At 56.7% G+C, this 18,767-nt stretch overlaps 1 protein-coding gene across 7 annotated transcripts in view; it reads left to right on the top strand.

Moving 5' to 3' along the window:
• SH3RF3 (SH3 domain containing ring finger 3) overlaps positions 1-18,767 on the top strand; it is a 206,219-nt gene that overhangs the window by 121,893 nt on the left and 65,559 nt on the right. For 6 of the 7 annotated variants that reach the window (XR_014841235.1, XR_014841237.1, XR_014841236.1 and 3 more), the window contains one exon: positions 12,927-13,280. The exons of the other annotated variant lie outside the window; for it this stretch is intronic. Coding sequence is in view for 2 of the 6 variants with exons in the window: in XM_021087103.2 (XP_020942762.1) it covers positions 12,927-13,280 (354 nt within the window). In the remaining 4 variants the exon portion in view is untranslated. The remainder of the gene's footprint in view (positions 1-12,926; positions 13,281-18,767) is intronic. 7 annotated transcript variants of the gene reach the window in all.

Raw genomic sequence — 18,767 nt, 5'->3', positions numbered from 1 at the left:
TGCCTCCCTCCAACTGCCACCCAGATCCATCCAAGCCAGCCCACACCTAGCCCTCTGCAGAGCTGGATGCATCTGGATGGTATCTGCTGAGAGTCTGTGTCCCAAACTTGGAGCCACATGGGCACCTGTGGGTGACAGAGGGAGGACAGGTGAGCTCCAGAAAGTGGGGCAACCTCACCTCTGGGCATCCAGAGAGTTCTGACCTTGGGGAACCCGATTCAGGCCTCTGTTGGTGAGTACCACGGGCCTCAGCTTTGGTGTTGACCACACCCTGTGGGGTGTGCAAGCAGACTGCCAAGGTGGTGACCTTTACAGATCCTGGGAAGCAATGGAGGCCAAGCAGATCTTGATTTAGCCAAATAGATGTTCTACCCGAAACAGTGTGGTGACTAACAGTAGCTGCTTCCTGTCTGAGCAGCAGTGCGATAATTACAGTGGCTGTCACCCAAGCCTCGGCTGGTTGCAACGTTGCACTCTTGCTCCTGTACACTGTTGTCTCTTTGTCACTTGATTGTATGAAGAGAGGGCATTATTCTGCTCTCGGCCTCCCTGGGAGCAGATGGCCCTGCCGTTGTTCCTTGGTCTGGGCCGTTCCGTCTCAGAGGTGCCAGCTGCCCTCGTGCCCTGGGTTCACCCCCAGTTCTCTGCTTATTACCTTGCCTTTGTCTTGGTTTTTCAGCTCGAGCCCTGGGCCAGGCAGAGTGGTTCCAGGGAGGAGGCTGGGTATGGTCTGCAGCAACTAACAGGAGATCCATACCCAGGCTCGGGAGCCACCCGGAGCCCCCTCAGCCTCAGGGCCTCTGCAGACCCTCCCCACTCCCTGAAGATGTGTTCCCAGTTGAGGGCTCCATGCCTGGAAGAGAAACCTAGTGTATCAGGGAAGGCATGGGTGGTGGGAGAGGGGAGCTTCCCAGAGACCCCTGCCCCTGTCCGCTTGGCAGACATGGACTGGGTGGCACGGCTCTGGGCCCGCAGGCTGCCTTCCTCCAGCTGAGCCATGTGTCTGCACTGGGTTCTCCCTCTGCCGGCATGGACGGAGGGGGATGGAGGTGTGGTGCCTGCAGGGGACCCAGTGAGGAACTGGGCACAGTGCCCCTGGGTCCAGCAGGGCACAGACGAGGATTGTTGCGTGACCACCAGGCTGTTAGTCCTCCTGCATGTGCAGACAGGAGGACTCTCCAAAGGGGCCACTGAGACGGGCAGCCCTGCAGGCCCCCAGGCCCCTGGCTTGTGGCCCAATGAGATGGCAACACTACTTCACCGGGAACCGGTTCACAACTAGCAGCTTGCAGCCACATCTGGATGTTTCACCGTGAAGCATGAGGTAGACTCACGTGGCTACAGCTTGTTCCTGTGACTCTCCTGTCCCATGGCCTCCCTTATTGCAGGGCTGGCGGGTGGGCCTGGCGCAGAACCTCTCAGGGGCATCTTGTACCAGACCTCTGTTCTTTCCCGCAGGCAGCCTCAGTTGACACAGGGGCTCCAGTCCCTGCCTGTGTGGGAGGAGAGGTGGCCTTGGTGGGGCAGGCGGTGGGAAGCACACACCCAGCAGATGGACAGACAGACAGATGGGGCTTCTGGGCTGCAAATGGCCGGCTGGGTATCCAGGGAGCTCATCTCTAGAAGCTGCAGGGTGTCTCCCTCAATTCCTGGGTGCATGTCTGGCCCGTGCACTGGCCCCACTATAGACATGGGGGTGTAGTGTGGCTGTCCGAGCGCCTTCTCTGCAGATGCTGGGCTGTTGATGCTTCTGTTCCTGTTGCCTGACTCTTCTCTGTGAACGTCTATGCAGTCGACTTATAGGTTACATTGTCCTGCTTCTTTGCATGCTTGGTGTCTTTAATTAGATGCCTGTGCTGTAAATCTTGGCTTTTCCGGTGCTGGGTGTTTCGTGTTCCTACAGAGATTTGCAAACCTTGTTCTTCAAGGTACCAAGTTATACAGGGAGCAGCATGATGCTTTTGTGTCTTGCTCTGAAGCTTTGTTAGGCAGGGCTGGGGCTCCTATACTGTGGGGCTAATCACCCCACTTCTGCAGCTCTATTCTTCACTCCACATTCTGGGATGTGTGTGGTTCTTCACTCCTGAGCTGACTCATGCCCCACTGTTTCATAAACCTGTGTTTAGCATTTCAGGTGAGAGGGTGGATATGGTCCTTGTTACTCCTCTGTGTTAACCTGTGATGGTTGAGAAGCTGGAAGTAAGGGTGACAAACCCTTATGTTGTACATCTCAAACGAATACAGCATTTATGTCAACTGTATCTCAGTAAAACCGGGAGTGGGGGAACAAGTAAGGACAAAAAAATGAGGATCCAAGAGGTACTTTTGGCAGAACAGGAAAGCTGTAGGTCAGCTGTGGCTCTCTGTGTGGAATCCCCCCTGGCTCAAGGCCAAGAGTAGAAAGTTGGCTTTCATATGAGGTGAGGTGATGGTTCTCGGTGGAGCTGGGTTACAGCCATGTCCGGACTGTCCTGTTGGCAGTGCTCTAGGTGGGCAGTAGGTGTGTCACCAGTTGGTAGCTCCTCCATGTCTCCTCAGCAGGTGTGACATCTGCTTCCTCACCGAGATCCCAACCCTCCAGACACCCCGATTCTGCCACATCAGAGGGAAGGCGACAAAGCCAGAGGAGGGAAGCAGGAGTTCAGGGGCTTCTGCCACAGAACCTTGGGGGGGAGTGCAGTTTTGCTTGAAGCTCCGTTTTATTTTTGTGGTTGCACATCCTGTTTTTCATGAGCTTCTACTTCAGGGGGCAGCTGTGGGCAGGGATACCCCACCCTTGACCCGGGTATGAGTCCCACCTGCGTTTCTGGGTCCAGGTGTGGACTGTGCCCTCATGAAGGCTTAATGCACTCACCTCCCAGGTGACGGACGCCCAGTCACCAAGGGGAAGGTGAGGAGCTGGCAGGGCCTGTCGTGGGTAAGACCTCAGTGTCCTTCACACAGCCTCGCCAGGATCTGCGTCTGTACTCCGAGGCGTCATCTGGATGCCAGGGTGTGGTCGTTGGGTTTTCCCCCACAGAAACAGGCAGGCGCGTAGGTCCCAGCTTACCCTGATCCCTCCCTCCTTTAGCTGTTTTTGAACCATTTGTGAAGTTACCATCTTGTAACACAAAATACATAAGGTAGCATATATTGTCTCTGATTCTGTAATTGGCGAGCATTTTCTCAGCATCGCATCTGTCTCTGTAACTCTGTAAGGAGCAGCTTTGAGGCTGGACCAGTAGCACAGACTTCTTTTCCCTCTCGTCCTGGCATAGTACTGGGCACACAGTGGGCAGTAGTACATTTGTGCAGTGTTATCAGGTTGTGGGCCAGTATTTCACAGAACTCGTCAGAGTATAAGGATTAAGCCAGTGGCCGTTTCTAAAGTCTTAGCTGATACATGTTCAGCACGTTCTTGAAAGTGCCCAGTGGGACTTGGAAAGTCCTTGTGAAACCGGTGTCCCCAGGAATTGTCCCTGCCTGCTGGCCCCCTGCCCCACCCCCCAGAGCCTCTGTGTGGGAGCCCCACCCACAGCCTACAGTTCAGCCCAGAGAAAGCAGAGGTGGCCGATATGAGTCTCCATGTCTAAGACAAGCAGGGAGTGAGTGTCTCCCCCTGGGGCCATAAGGGAGGATCAGCCTGCCTGCCTGCTGAGTCCTGGCCTCTCCTGTGGCCTTGGCTTGCCCAGCAGTGGGAACAGCAGCTGGCTGGGTCTCTCTGACCTTTCCTATTCAGTCTCCAGCCACTTTCCTTCCTTCCCCTCACGTGTTGCTTTTGGGAGCAATGATAGGCCTGCACATCAAGTATGTGGAGGACGGGAATATTCTTCACCCAACCTGAGCTCCCGCCACTGTGCTCTTCATGCCTCAGAATGTTTCTGTCCCCACCTGCTGTTCACTCACTGTTGTCCTGCTCAGGAATGCTGCTTCCTCAGACCTGCCCCTGGTCCTGCTCAGGGATTCAGCATCTTCAGACTGTCCCTGGTCCTGCTCAGGGATACTGCTTCCTCCCCATAGGCTGTGCTCCCCATGGCATGGCTTGGCAGGTGCCTCACTCAGCTTCCGTCTTGGGTGTCCACATTCCTACCTTCCCTACCCAGTCATCCAGGCTGGTGACATGGATGCGTTAATGTCAGAGTCGCTGCAAAGTTCAGGCCCAGCCTAAGCCTGCTGCGGTGGGTCTAGTGGACCTGTGTCTGAGAAATAAGTCAGGGAAGAGGCTCGTTTGGCAGATTCCACTCGGCCCCAAGAGTGGGCCTCGGCCATCAATGTGGGGGCTGCTCACCAGGCAGAGACCTGCTTCCAAGACTGCCTCCCCCTCAGGTGGGCCTGGGTTAAGATGGAAGCACACTCAGCCACGGCTCTGGGGTGTGTAAGGTGACAGCGGAGTGCGTCTTGGCTGAGATTCAGGGCCTGTGTTCAGTGCAGAAGGAACAGGCTATCTGATTTGCAGCTGGAGAGGGTCATGGTGCCTCAGAAGGGGCTGATCTCCCCGGGCAGCTGTTCCCGTGCTTCCCGGTCCATGGGTGTATCTGAGCCTTGCAGGCCAAGGGGCGACCATGCACCCTCCAGTCACTCATCCTTTCTTCACTCATTTACTGAGTGCCCACTGTGTGCCAGGCCCTGAGGAGAGTGGGGGCGTTGGAGGAGGCAGGGTGGAGGAAAGGTGCCAGCTGGAGTGGTGTGTCCTCTGTGGAGAAGACTGAGCTGCAGAGACGGAGGGTGCAGAGGGCCTGTGGAGAAGTGGCTTGGGGGTGGGAGGTAAGGGGCCAGGAGCCAGCCGTGCTGGGGGCAGTAGAGCTGGGCCCCCGGAGGGCTGTGTGGGGGTGGGTGAGGTCAGAGCCTCCAGGAGGCTGGCCTGGTTGCTCTCAGGACCTCGGAGCTTGCGCCACACAGAAGAAGTGAGTGAATCTGGGTTTGGGTCCGACTCCCTTCCTGATCCCTCCCTGCTCAGGGCACAGCTTTGTCCGTCTGTCCACGGTACCCCTGACCATGTCCTTCATTTCTAACCCTACCTTTACCTGGGAGTTGATGTTGTCAAATGAATGTAGGGAGAACCTTCTAAACTAAAAATCTTCAAGCTGTGATGGGTCTTGGGCGCCTCCGGGCAGCCCTGTTGTCTGTCACAAGGCCCCACCTCCCTGGGGTCCATCGTCATACAGTGACACCAGAGGTGACACAGGCTTCATTCCTGCCTCCAGCTCCAGGGAGGCCAGTTGCTCTCAGAATAAATCCAGTCTCATTGCTGCAGCACGCGGGCCCGTGGCATCCTCAATGCCACCCCAGCCCACTGCCCCAGCTATACCAGCCTTCCTCTGTTCCCTTGACAGGCCAGGCCCCTCTGCCTCAGGCCCTCCCAGTGCCACAGTCTCTGGTCTATACCATGCGGGCACTGACCTTGCCCACCTCAGGCCTTGGTGCAGAGCTAGGACAGTCCTGGCACCCTGGGGGCTGCATCTGAGAAAGCATCACTTCAAGGAACAGCTCCTTATGCCCTGGAACAGCACGGGGCCCTGAGTAGAGTGCATCTCTGTGCAAAATCATACTTTACTGCGAGACTGCTGTTTTTGAGACTGTCTTACAGATGAGCAAAAAAAGCCTGGACCCTTTGAAAAAGAATTTAAAGTAGTTTCTCACTTTACTCTGAGTGAAGGAACACAGATGCTGGGAGAATGAGGAGCCAGAAACCCTGCAGGGTGAGGCCTTCTCTGGAATAATCAGGTTTTTAGGTCCTGCTGGAGGCAGAGGCCAAGCCTGTCACTGTGGGTCAGGCAGGAGCGGCCAGCCTGGGCTCTCAGAGAGTCACCTGTGGTCACCTGAGGTCATCAGGCAGGGGAGCCAGGTTCTCATCCAAAACCTGGGCCTGCCTCCTGCATTGGACCCAATGGCTGAGGCCCTGTGCAAGACCAGGGAGCCCTGGGGTTAATTCATGCTTCTTAAGCCTTTGCATTTCAAAGGGGCTAAATGCACATTTGCAGTCTGCTCTCTTAGTACTTCTTGTTGCTAGATATACACCACAGTCATATATGAACAAGTGTGTAAGCACTAGGGAGAAATTTCAGGGCTGTTGAGGTTTTAGTCAAAGAAGTCTTCATAGTCTCAGATCCAGCTGATAAAAAGATGAGTCTAAGAGGTGGAAATTTAAGTGTTATCTTTATTATCAGCAAATCTCTTTGGAGAAACATAGGTCAGATCTGGAGGCAGTGAAACTTGCTAGTTCCTTGCCCTCAAGCATAGACCAGGGACCGCAGTGGGTTGGCACCCTTGCCTAGAATTGCTGCCTTGCACCAGAGGTGGGAGCATGGAGAGGGAACCCCCAGGCCTGAGCTCCCCCTGCTCAAGAAGACAGACCCACGTTGGTGTCCCTGTTAGGGACGCTCCCTGAGCAATCACAGGGGAAGCCAGGTAGCTTCTACAGTTTGCTCCAGGACATCCGTGGAACCAGTGAGGAGGCGAAGCAGCAGCGAGGCAGGAGCAGGACAGGGGCAGTGTCTGTTCATAAAGTTAGGCCTCCCCTGTCACATACCTGAGTGGGGGGATGCGAGAATGGGCCAGGGAGCTATTCCAGGGCCGGCTCCACTCCTCCCTGAGGTAGGGGCTGTCATGGCAGCAGGGATTCAGGTGGGCACCTCCCCCACAGCCCCACAGGGTCCAGGACCTGGACTTGGGTATGGGATGGGGTCACCAGCCCTGCCCCAGCCCCAACCCCATGTTTCAGTCTCCCTCCCATTCTGGCTCTTGGGCCCCTAATGGTCACCAGTGGGAGGAAGCCTTTGCCAGACCTTCCCTGAAATGTCAGCTCCCAACCTGCTGCATCTAAACTGGGAAAGAGTGGTGTCTTTTATGGCACCTCGTGCTTTGTACAGAATGGAATAGTGTGTCACTGCCCTGACCCGGGAACTCCCATGGGTCGGATGATCCCCCAGCCTAATCTGCTTGTTTTGTTAACACCTGGCTTTTGTTCAAATAGGGAAATTCAGAAAAGTGTGAAGAAGAAAACCAAAGTCACCCCGTAATCCTACCAGTAAGTGTAATTTACATATAGGAAAAGAATGAGCGGAAATGTGACTGTACTGCTGTTTCCTTCATTCTTTTCCATGTGTAAACTTGTATACATTATGAACAAATTTGGGATTGTGCTGCATCGGTATTTCTTTGTTGCTTTTTTCATTGAATTGTGGGAATTTTCCAACAGCATTATCGCAGTGTCCCCATCACAGAAGTTGAAGTCCTGCTGCTGGAGCTCCACACCCCCCACCCACTCAGAGGACAGCCTGGGCCCTGCTGGCCCCCTGGCAGTCCCCTCGTTTCCCCCAGAGCCTCTTCAGCCCCCTGCCTCCCATCCCTCCCCAGGTCAGCAGGCCCTGCCTTCCTCAGCGAGGCCTTCTAAAGGCAGAAGGACCCTATGGGACTGGTCATCTTGGCCCCCGGTTAAAAATGGTCAGACATGTCCTGCAAGCACACGTCCCCAGGAGCCTCACCACACCTGGTTCCTATAGATGGTGAGGTCTGTGGTCACCTGGGAGCCTTTGTCTCCTTATAAGTTTATCTGCAGGCAGGCTCATCACAGGTCCTCCTAGAGCCTTGAGGCTTCCAGCAAAGGGCTCTTTGCTCTAGGACACCCCCTGCCCATGGGCCTCATCCAGCTTGCACGCGTTCTCTGCAAGCAGCAGAGTTTTCTTTTTCTTTCTTTTTCTTTCTTTTTTTGGTCTTTTTGTCCTCTCCAGGGCCGCTCCCGTGGCACACGGAGGCTCCCAGGCCAGGGGTCTAGCTGTAGCCACGGACCTATGCCAGAGCCACAGCAACACCAGATCCTTAACCCACTGAGCAAGGCCAGGGACTGAACCCACAACCCCATGATTCCCAGTCAGATCTGTCAACCACCGTGCCACGAAGGGAACTCCCGCAGCAGAGTTTTCTGTTCTCTTTATGCATGTCAGATTCTCTCTGGAAATTTCTTTCCTGTGCACCTTGTTGCTGAAATGAACATGGGTCACTGGGCAGGGCAGGAACTTCGCCCAGAACTCGGGGCTCAGTACAGAGGGCGGCTTGATCCTGTAAATGGCATGAACACCCAGGGAGGAGAGGGCGCCTCAAGCTGGGATGGGCCGGCCTCCTGCAGGGTGGCTGGGGGCCCACAGGCTGGTGGACAAGCCCAGCTTCGTGGGACGCGCCTGGCAGCTGACAGAGGTGGTCTTTGGCCCATAATCAGGCTTTTCCTGATTATGGGTAGCTCAGGTGTTCCTGTGCCCATGTGGATCCTGGCAGCTGGTGCTTCTTGTTTGAAATCTCTGTTACTGAAGAGCTGCCTCTAGTCACCCACCCGCTTCGGCAGCACAGCCACAGGCTTACTTATCACCTGTCACCTCAGGCACTTGGAGACAGAACATGTGAGGGGTCTGTGGCCCGGGCGGCAGGGAACACGTGAGGGGCCTGTGGCCCGGGGCTGCAGGGGGCTCCCAGCAGCTAGGGTGGTCTTCCCCTGGGTTCCACAGCACACCTGCGGGGCCTCTGGAAACGCCTCTAGGGCAGAGGCCTCCTGAGGTCACGGCAGGTGCAGGACCCAGGCTTGGATGAGTGGGGCACGTCCCTACCTATAGAAGTCCCTACCTATAGAAGTCAGGGTCTTTCAGGGTCATTCGCAGGCCCTCGAGATCACCAGCACTTGTTTGAAATAAAAGGAGAACAGAAACTTGCACCTTGGTAACGGTAGCTGGTTCTCCCAACGTGAATTTGCCTGACCTAAATTTCATGCCCCCCAAAAAAGTGCTTTTTTAAAGTCTCACATGTGAATCTCCAAAATGAACCCAAGCCCCTCCAGCTGCCAAAGACACGGATAAACTTCACTGAATAGGTTTTTGTCCTGAAGCTGTAGCAAGGCTGGACACTTGTTCTCACACTGTGCATGAAGTTAGTGAGGGCTGGGCAGTGAGAAGGGATAGGTGTGAGCAGTGGTTGTGTAAGGGTCACGCGCCCTTGAGGGAAGGTGGTTCTCTTACCCTGTGCTCGACTGGTGCCCGTCTCCAGGCCACTGTGTTTGACCAGCTCAGCCAGCTGTAAGCCTTGTTCCTCAGGGCACCAGACGCAGCCTTTGGGAGGTGGAAGGGGAGCTGGGGCTCCGTTCCCACTGCCCTGCTGATGGTTTGGTTGGTGGGGAGCAGAGTGTTTGACACCCAGGAAAGGCTGATCAGAGCCCTGTCAGCTGCCCGCCTGCTCCTCTTAGTGAAGCGGGGCTCCTGCTGTGTCTCTCACAGGAGCTTTGGGCAGATAAAGGCCATTTCTCACCGGCTGCTGAGTTTGTGAAGCCCTGAGAAATAAAAGCCACCTGCCAGTGTGGTGACCTGTGCTGGCCTTAGCCCCCAAGTGAAGGGTGGATGACAGGAAAGGCTGGCAGAGCTGCCTCAGGGCCCTGTGGATGCTGGGAGGGCAGCGGGGGTGCAGGGCCAGGGCGGCCTTCTCCCTCTGTGGAAATGCAGATGTGCGGCCCAGACTCTGCAGCTTTAACTGCTCCCAGGGTGCTCAGCACACACTGGGTTGAGCTTGCTCTGAGCTGCTTCTGCGCCCAGGACGGGGCCAGGGCTCAGGGACCTATGTTGCTAAGGGGATCCTCTGTGGCCTCCGGCTCCTGGGTCCCTGGAAGGGAGGTCACTTTCCCCAGGGGCCATGGTCATGAGCTGACAGCTCTGTGGGCAGGTAAGGCAGGGCGGCGGGTCGGTGGGCACACCTGCCCCTGTTACATCTCTTGAGAGCTGCTGGGCATGCCCCACAACTTGCTCTCCCCTCACATCCATCACTCCTGAGGTCATCACCTCTGTCTGACTTTCCAGTCTTACTCCTTTTGAAAGATTCCACCCACATGCATTTAGTCTGGCGTCTCTCAACAGAACCAGTGATCTGAGTGACCTGGGAGCCCAGGCCCGGGAGCCTGCAGGTGACAGGCCTTCTCCATTTACCTGGATTCAGGTGCAGCTTCCTCTCATTTAAAAGACTGGTCTGCGGGGCTGTTTCACCCAGGGAAGGACTCCTCAGTGCCCAAGTTATTCTAGGTGTTTGCCTGGTTGCAGGAAGGTGTGACTGTGGAGGAAAACCACATCTGAACTTTTGAAGTTGGTGGGACAGTGTCCAGGGAGGTGGGCCACTAAGCCGAGGAACAGACCCTGGTGGGGCCTTATGCCCCTGGGCAGGGCTGCAGGGCAGTGCTCCTTCCCATGATGCATGTCTGTCCTGACACGTGAACGGGCTCCATGAGGCTGTCACAGGCTGGAACTGCCACCTTCTCCGCTTTGTGTGTGGGGTCAGCACATCTTCTTTTCCTGTCAGCATCAGAGTCCTGGGTGTGGTGGCTGGTCGAAGCTCTATTTTGTGGCCATCCCCTGGAGAAACTGGCGTGCTGACCCCACAGGCGGGTGGAGCCACAGAGCCTTTTCAGTCCTGTGAGCGTCGCAGGGTGAGGGGCATCTAAGGCAGGTCCCAGGAGGCACTCCCCGGCTTCCTGACCCCCATGGCTCAAGGGACATTTCTCACGGGACATTTCAGCATACGTTTGTAGGGGAGCGGGGAAGCCTCCAACACTTGCTCACCCACTCCTTGGCCCCCAGAACTCAGGCTGGTCCCTGGGGCCCCAGGCCTGGAGGACAGAGCTGCAGCACCTCATGGGGGAGGGGGCACCTGGTGGCTTTGGGGCAGCGCAGAGGCCTGTACCCTGTTTGGAGTTTGAAGAAATGGCGACCTTGGCTGCTTCTAATGAGTCTGACGTGAGGCAGCTGTCACGGGAGGTACTGGCAGCCAGGGTGTACTGGGACCCTGGGCCGTATGCCATGGCAGCAGGGGGAGGCCTTCCAGCGGCCAGCCTCCTGATCCCCAGACCCAGTCAGGTTCCTGCAAGCACACAGTCTTTCTGCCCTGGTCTGAACCTGCGGGACAGGATCTCCAGTCTTCGGTGGAAGGTTCCTGGTTGATTCTGTGTATATGTAGCTCCAGCAAGATGCTGCTTGTCATGGACGTGAAGACTCAGTAAACAAGATGAAACCAAAGTGTTTCTCCCTCGGAGGGTCCTCCTCAGGTCCCCAAACTGTTTCTCCAACGGAGGGGGTCCTCCTCCGGTCCCCTTGCCCACAGCAGGGGTGTGGGATGAAATGCTGGGACTTCACCCCTGGGAAGCAGTGGTTCCTCCTTTTCCTGCAGTTTGTGGAGACCTCCTGTCCTTAGTGGAAGTCTGCCTGTCCACTGTTTCAGCACCTGCAGAGTGACATAGGCCACCCTGCACCCTAGCTCTACATGGGGCATCATGGCTGAACACTGCAGCCCAGGACAGATGTGCTGGTGGGGCGCCGAGTGTGGGGGGTGAGTGGCTGGTGTGGCCGAGGGCAAGGCTGAGCCTGCTCCTGCCTGTGGCTCATGTGCTCTGGGCGTGGGCAGGGTCCCAGGGGACTGAGCAAGAGGTCCTCGGGCTGCTGCTTTGGGGGAGAACAGAGTTGTTTGAGCCTGATGGCACTGTCGGTACCATTGCTTCTGTTCAGAAACCTTCCGCAGGGAGGCTTGTGGCAGGTAGTTTAAGTGCTGATGAGCAAAGGCACTGTGCTTGGTGCTTCCTGCTTCTGCTTTGCAGTTAGTTGGCCCTGCAGGCAGGCACAGAACACGGGTGCAGGGGGCTGGCCCTCGGGGGTCACAGGGCCCTGTGAAGGCTGCGGGGGAACGGGGGAGAGACAGCACCCATCTGTCCTCCAAGCAGCATTGCTGAGGGAGCAGATGAGTAAAGACTTAAAATAGAGCCAACAGCTGAGCCTGGCTGGAGGCAGCATTTCAAAGCAGAGAATAATCCTGGATTTAGATCACACGTCTTGGGGCTGGGAGTGAGTTTTTCAAAACCACCCTGTGAAGGACAGGTGTTTGTAATGGAAATGCTGACAGCCTTGTGCCTGGGCCGACTGAAGGTAGCTGGCCACCCAGTGCCTTGACCTGCTCGGCCTGGGGACAGGGAATATCCCTCCTCCCACCACCCAAATCCACCAGCACTTTTTTTTGTCTGGTTTTAATCCATTGAGATGCTGCCGGCTGCAAACCCCATCGGTGTGCCAGTGAGAACCTCGAGGGTGAGGGGACCTCCTGCCTGGCCTGCTGTCAGGCTCCACCACATGTGGCCGAGGCCCTCCCTGCTCCCTGGCTCAGGTGAGCACCTGGCGTGGCGCTTGCCCGAGGTGACCTACAGATCCACAGCTGGAGCCACGTGGCCTTCATGTGCCTGCAGGGACCTTGAACTCTTGAGGGTCTCTTAACCCACACACTTCCTCTCCATCTACCATCAGGGCCGTGTGTCCTTCCAGGCTGAGCTCAGCCCATCCCCAGTCCCCCACAAAGGCTTCAGATCCCTCTCCAAACTAGTGCCTGGATGGTACCTCATGCTAGTTCTCAGCTCTGTGAGTTGATCTCTGCTCGTGCTTCCCTTGGGCCCCACTGTCCTCCCTGGTCTGCAGGTGTGTCCTGCTCCAGGAGGGCCTGTGTTCTGCCCCCTCCCTGGACCTCCCCAGCCAAGTCCATTCAGCCTGGGTGGTCACGTGCCTGGGAAGCTGCGTCCTGTGTGCCCAAAGTGGGGAGCATGTGGGGTTCTGCTGCCTCTCTGGGCACCTGGGAAAAGATTGAGGTGACACTGAGCAGATGGGAGTGGCCCTGGGAAGATGGGGTGACCCTGGGCAGATGGGGTGACACTGGGCAGATGGGGGTGGCACTGGCAGATGGGGTGATCCTGGGCATGTGGGGTGGCAGCCCCTGGAAAACACAGCTTTTGAATAAAATGCCCAGCTGCCACCCCAGCCTCTGGTGCAATTTCATGGCCCCATTCATGCTGGACATGCTGGCGGGAGGAAAGCCAGCTGGAAATCACAGGCAGCTCTGAGGGCTAGCTGTGGGGGTGCAGCCTGTTCCCTGATGCCTCCCCCTCCCCTTAGCTCAACGATGCTGCCAAGCAGCTGATGGAGATGGACAAGCCGGGCCCGGTTGCAGCATCTGGCTGCCTTGCTTCCTTGCCCTCTGACCCTGGCACGGCAGCTGGCTTGGCCCCAGGTCCTACTTCAGGCAGTCTGGGGGCAGCCAGCGCCCTCCAGCGGCGTGTGGACAGCAAGAAGAACACCAAGAAACGGCACTCCTTCACGGCGCTCAGCGTGACACACAGGTCCACGCAGGCTGCTGGCCACAGGCGTTCCATGGAGATCAGCGCCCCCGTGCTGATCAGCTCCAGTGACCCCCGGGCCGCGGCCAGGATTGGAGACCTGGCGCACCTGTCCTGCAGCGCTCCCACCCAGGTAACTGCGGGCGTGGGTCTGGGGCCGGGGGCTCCCTCCTCAGCTCCACCTGGCTCCTGTGCCCTGGTCCCCTGGGCAGGCGAGAGGGAGGCCAGGCAGTGGCACCTTTTGGGGTCCTGGCCTCAGAGCCCCCCAAGCCCTGGTGGGAGGTGTGTCTTGGTCTCCAGCAGTGTTTAGACAGCCCAATTAGATGTGAGGTGCTCCTCAAGGGTGTTCAGCCCCTCTGAGGTGTGGAGAGAGTCTGGGTTTAGTGCTCCTGTGTCCTCAGCATCTTGGTAACCTGCTGACACTGTCCCTGTCAATGGAGAGAGAGGTCCGGAGCTCAGAGCCAGAAGCGATGGCATGTTTTCAGGGCCTGTCTTGTGGGATGTGGCCCTGGCTCTGTCACCAGTGAAGCCAAGGGCCTCACTTTCCTCTTGCACTTACCTCCACCCCTCACCGTCCTGCGCCTGCCGGGCATCCCTCACATCGGTTGCAGACTGTGTTGTTTCGTCACTTGTATTTGTGGCCATCTCCCCCGCCCTGGACTTGGATGTCCTTGGCAGGGATGTGGTATTTTTCATGCCAGTGCCCTGAATCCTGGCCCCCAACTGGCCATCCCTCCCTGGGTGGCTGTGGGACCCGAGGCAGCTGTGCTGCCTTCTGAGTGGGCTGCACATGAGATGCCCCACTGTTTTATGGCCCTCAGAGTCCACACCAGCAGCTGTAGAGAGGGTGCAGCTGCAGGGCCACCTGGGCAGTGAGGTCAGGCTGAGCCTCTGATGCCCACCTTGCTCACTCTGGACCTTCAGAGAGATCAGAGCTCTCCCAGGCCCTGGGGAATACTGGAGCATCTTGGGACACTGCTGTGGGAAGCGGGGGTTTCAGGAGAGGACGGGGAAGGGGCTGTGCAGGTGACCCCACTGCATGGAGGCCAGTGGGTCAGAGCAGGAGGGGTTCACCCACAGCTCACAGCAGCCTCAGGAAACCCAGTCAGAAGCCTCCCAGCTGCCTGGAAAGCCCCAGTGGGTGCATGGCGCCCCTGTGCCCGGTTACACCACAGGAAGGGCAGCGCCGACCCTCCAGGCCTGCTCCCTGCCCATGCCGTGTGTCCACTGTGTGCCCCCATGCATGCCATAACCCCCGACACCAGGAGACAAGGCCAAGCACACCCACCCATTCAGTAGATAAAGCCCTCCTGGGCCATGGCCACACCCGCTGCTCGCACATCATGTGCTCAGCTGTGTTAGGGCCTCAGCAGAGGAGCTGGTGGCCATGAGGACACCATGCGACTCACAGAGGCTAAAACGCATATCACCTGGCCAGTGCAGCGACACTGCCCCCCTGGTTGGTAGTGTCACCATCACCCTGGTGGGAGCAGAACATGCCGAGCACACTGTTCCCTACAGGCTGCCATGTAGAGGGGACACGTGCCACCTCTGCTCATGTTTGGTGGCCTGGCTCTGCTGGAGGGTGGGAGGTGGAGAGCAGGGCCCCAGAGCACTGGGTCCCCGGAGTCTCTTCATGTCTGTGAGTCTTAATTGCTTAGCACAGAAGCCGGTGACTTGGGGATCAGAGGTGACCCATAGAAACCGAAGCCAGCATTTCCACACCCACTGTCTCTGGATCCCTGGATGGCCATGGGTGTGCCTGATGCTGTGTCTGGGGTGGCCAGGCCCATGCAGGGCGATCTCGTCCAGCCACAGTGGGCTTTGACCCACATGGTGCTTCTCAGCCTCAGAGAGACCATGGCTTACAGACCAGCTTCAAATAAGCAAACTAAAACCCTTGGGATCAGGAAAATGCACTTTAAAATCAGGGGAAGAAGGAGAATATGAAATTTAGCAGCAAGAACATCAAAAGGGAGCATTTCTCTAGCGTCTAAGGAGTGAATTGGCAGAGTTCCCCGGATGACCTGGCCATCTCTCAGTGCATCCATGGACTGGACCTCTGGCCACCTCCTCTTATTACAGCCCACGAAGGGCTCTGAGCCAAGGAAACACCAGCCTAGCCTCTGGGCCCTGCACTCCCTGCTTGCGGAGAACCTGGGCTTGTGTGTACCATCTTCAGGAAGTTGCAGACTTAATTCTGTGTCTTATAAGGAGTAAAAAAAGAGGACTGAGTGAGCATGAGAAGAAAAAAATCTCATTCTTGAGGACCCTGCATAAGAAAAGCTTTCCCTGCAGATGTGGGAAGTGCCACCCAGGACCCATTGGCCATTGGGACGAGAACACTGGGTGCCCAGGCCCGGCTGTCATCTGCAGCACCAGGTGCCCACTGCACTACTGCTGCAGCCACCAGGAGGGAGGAACCAGTCTAAGGCTTTTGCTGGGACTGGGACACTGCTGCCCCTCTGTCCTCCCTCTCATTGGCAAGCTCTCGGCTAAGATAGCAGCACTGGCAGGTACAGGAGGGCTTGTGGTGGACCCCAGCCTCTTGGAGCAGCCAGCCCACTGGGAAGCAGGACACAGCCCCTGGGCCCTCGTGGAGCAGCACAAGGAGTAGGCGAAGGTGGGAGGGATCTGCATGGAAGAAGCCAAGAGGGCAACAGGCCAGAGTGGGCCCCGAGGACCTGAGGCCTCATCTTCTGGTCCCCACATCTCCTCTGGCCAGTGTAGAGGTTCATGGTTCGTGGACTAGGATGATGAAGAAGTTCAGAATCCTCCCACCTCCCCCAGCCCAGAGCCCTCCCACCAGCTCCTTAGGGGACACATAGACCCAGTGGGGGTTGTAGACCCAGGCCTTACAGCCTCAGCCCTCACCATGTCTGCCATCATCCAGTGGCTGCCTGCTTGGGAGCTTTGCTGGGCTGGAAGGTGTGCGTGGACCTTCTCTGCCCAGGTGCTCTCAGACACATGGACAGATAGTTGGCCACTCTGAAAGGAGCTGAGGGTTCTTGAGTCCTGTTCCTCCTGCAGCCTCTCACCACACAGGGCGCACCTTCTCTTTGAAGGCAGGTAGGTCCTTGAGATATGACCAGCATGCATTTGGTCTGAGGACTTGTGCAGAGGGGGCCACAGGAGCTGCTAGCACTGTCCTGTGGCCAAAGACCACCAAGCAGGTGGACGCCTGGGTACAGGTAATGTGGAGTGTGGGAACTGCCTGTGATTCTTCTTGGCAAAAAAATGTTCTAGCAAATCTGTTGGTTCAAAGTCAAACTTTACAAGACCCCACAGCAGAGAATCCTTTGGGTACTGCTATGGCCGTTTGGTCCCAGCTGCTGGTCCAGCACGACAGGCAAGGCTGGATACCTCGAACAGGGCAGCCAGTTTTTGTAGCATTTTGGACTCTGTGGCCTGTGGGTAAGAGCAGCTGGGTGCCAGGAAAACTTTATTTTCAACAGCAGGGGCAGCCACAGGCCAGATTTGACTTTGGAGTGAGTCTGTCAACACCCAAGCAGACATGGAGTCAGCAGCTCAGGTGCTGAGTCAGTAGTTTGTGCACAGATTAGGGACCCTTTCAGGGAGGAGTGTGAATGGGGCCACTTGAGGTGAATTTGGCCTCCCTGTGGCCTCTGTCTTAGGTGGCCAGTCAGCCATCCTGGGGGCCAATGAAGAGAACTGTGGACATTCTGTTGGCACAGAGACTGGCTCCCTCTCCCAGGACAGACTTCCTCCTCCTGGATCCTTCGCCTCTGACCTCAAGCTACCAGCATGAGCTCTACCAGCCCAGGCCCTGCCCCACCAGCCCCGCCAGCCCTACCATTCTCACGGCCCAGACCCTTGGGGCCAGGAGCAAGGAGACCCCTGCACACTCTGGCCTGCAAGCTGTTGGCTCTTCTTGGAACCAAGCAGAGAATCAGGCCATAAATGTTTTATTCTAAAGTTTTCTTTGGGAAGCATTGTCCCTAAGAGTCTGATTTACACCCTGTGTTACGGAGCGGTAGCCTATGATGAATAAAACATGGACATTTCATGACTCCTTAGGGTGATGACAGCGTTTTCTGGATATATATTAAAAATTAAAGTAAGATGTTTCTTCTCAGGGTCTTGTTCTGTGTCAAGAAAAGAGACTTGAAGTCCCCTTTTAGCGCAGGCACAGCTGGCCAGCCTACAGACTCTTTTCCCTTTTATTAATCCCAATGGGAAAGAGAAGGCCTGGTTCCCAGCTACTGCTCAAAGTCCTCATTAAAGGCAGTGCTGGGGCCTGTGGCATCTGGTAAACAAGCTGGTGGTTTAGAATCAGGGTCTGTGGCTGCTTGTCCAAGACTCCTGTCTGGGCTGTTGCTGAACCTGAGGCCTAAGCAGCCCCTGGAGTCACCCACTCCATGGAATCAGTGGCCCCCAGAACTGGGTCACTCATGTCCTCACATTGCTGGCGCCTTCAGGTCAGGCTCTGCTCACCTCCTGGACTGAGCCCAGCCTGTGGCCATTACATATCAACTGAAGAGAATGCTGCTTTGTCAGAGTGGGCAGCCTTCCTGCTGTGGCCTGACTGGCTGCCTCTCCACTGTGCACAGGGTGGGCTGCTGTGGGAGGGAGGGGTGGGGTGTCCTCCCACTCCAGGCTGCATCCCACTTACTTTTATCTGAAAGCAACTGAGGCTGTCTTTGTCCTCCCTTTTTCTTGTCTGGTTTCCTACTCCTACCAGACCTGCACTAATCTTTCAAGGCCCAGAATCATTTAAAAATAAGCCATTAAGAGGTCCCATTGTAGCTCAGTGGGTTGAGGGCCTGACATCTTTGTGAGGAAGCAGATTCGATCCCTGGCCTCACTCACTGAGTTAAGGATCTGGTGGTTGCAGATGTGGTTTGGATCCCTCATTTCTGTGGCTGTGGTATAGGCCACAGCTGCGGCTGCAATTCAACCCCTAGTCTGGGAATTTTCTTATGCTGCAGGTGCAGCTGTAAAAAGAAAACAAGTAAGCCATGAAAAATCAAAGTGGAATCAACCTCAGGCCCTCAGCCAGGAGGAAGCGCCCCAGTCCTGACATGGGAAGTCTGTTCCACAAGGTCACAGTGGGGCCTTGAGCACAAGACACCCTGGTGTTGCATCAAAAGACCTTCACACAGACTTTCGTGTCCCCCATGTTCTGGGAGTGATGTGCGAGGGTGTGGCCGTGCCTCTGGTTGGCACCCCTCCCAGGGCTGGGAGCTGCTGCTTCCCAAAGCACCCACTAGTCCTGTTGGCAGGGGACAGTGGCTGCAAGCGTATACATGTCCTAGTCCCCAAGATGCTGACCATGCTGCCTCACTTGGCAAGAGAGACAAAAGCGACAGGGAACTAGAGACTGAGATGGTCCAGGTCCTCCTGGGCCCAGTGTGATCACAGGGGTCCTTCTACCAGGAGGCAAGAGGGCAGAGCGGGCACGGACTGAGGTGGAGACTGGGAACCGGGGGGTGGGGGGACAGTGCTGGGAGGTGGGATGGACTCCCCTTGGAGCCTGGAGGTGGAGAATCTGTTCCTCCGGGCACTGGCCTTGTGGTCATTTGCCAGTGCAGCAGCGGGAAGCTCCTGTGGATGGTGCTGCAGGGGAGCACGGCCCCAGCACGGGCTGTCAAGTTCACAC

The sequence above is a fragment of the Sus scrofa genome, chromosome 3 (assembly GCF_054392235.1).
Source record: "Sus scrofa isolate SSC_HxYL_T2T_F1_AM1 chromosome 3, Sscrofa_HxYL_maternal_Yorkshire_Landrace_v2.0, whole genome shotgun sequence".
NCBI lineage: Eukaryota > Metazoa > Chordata > Mammalia > Artiodactyla > Suidae > Sus > Sus scrofa.
The sequence above is the reverse complement of the archived record's forward strand: the minus strand, read 5'-3'. Positions and strand labels throughout refer to the sequence as shown.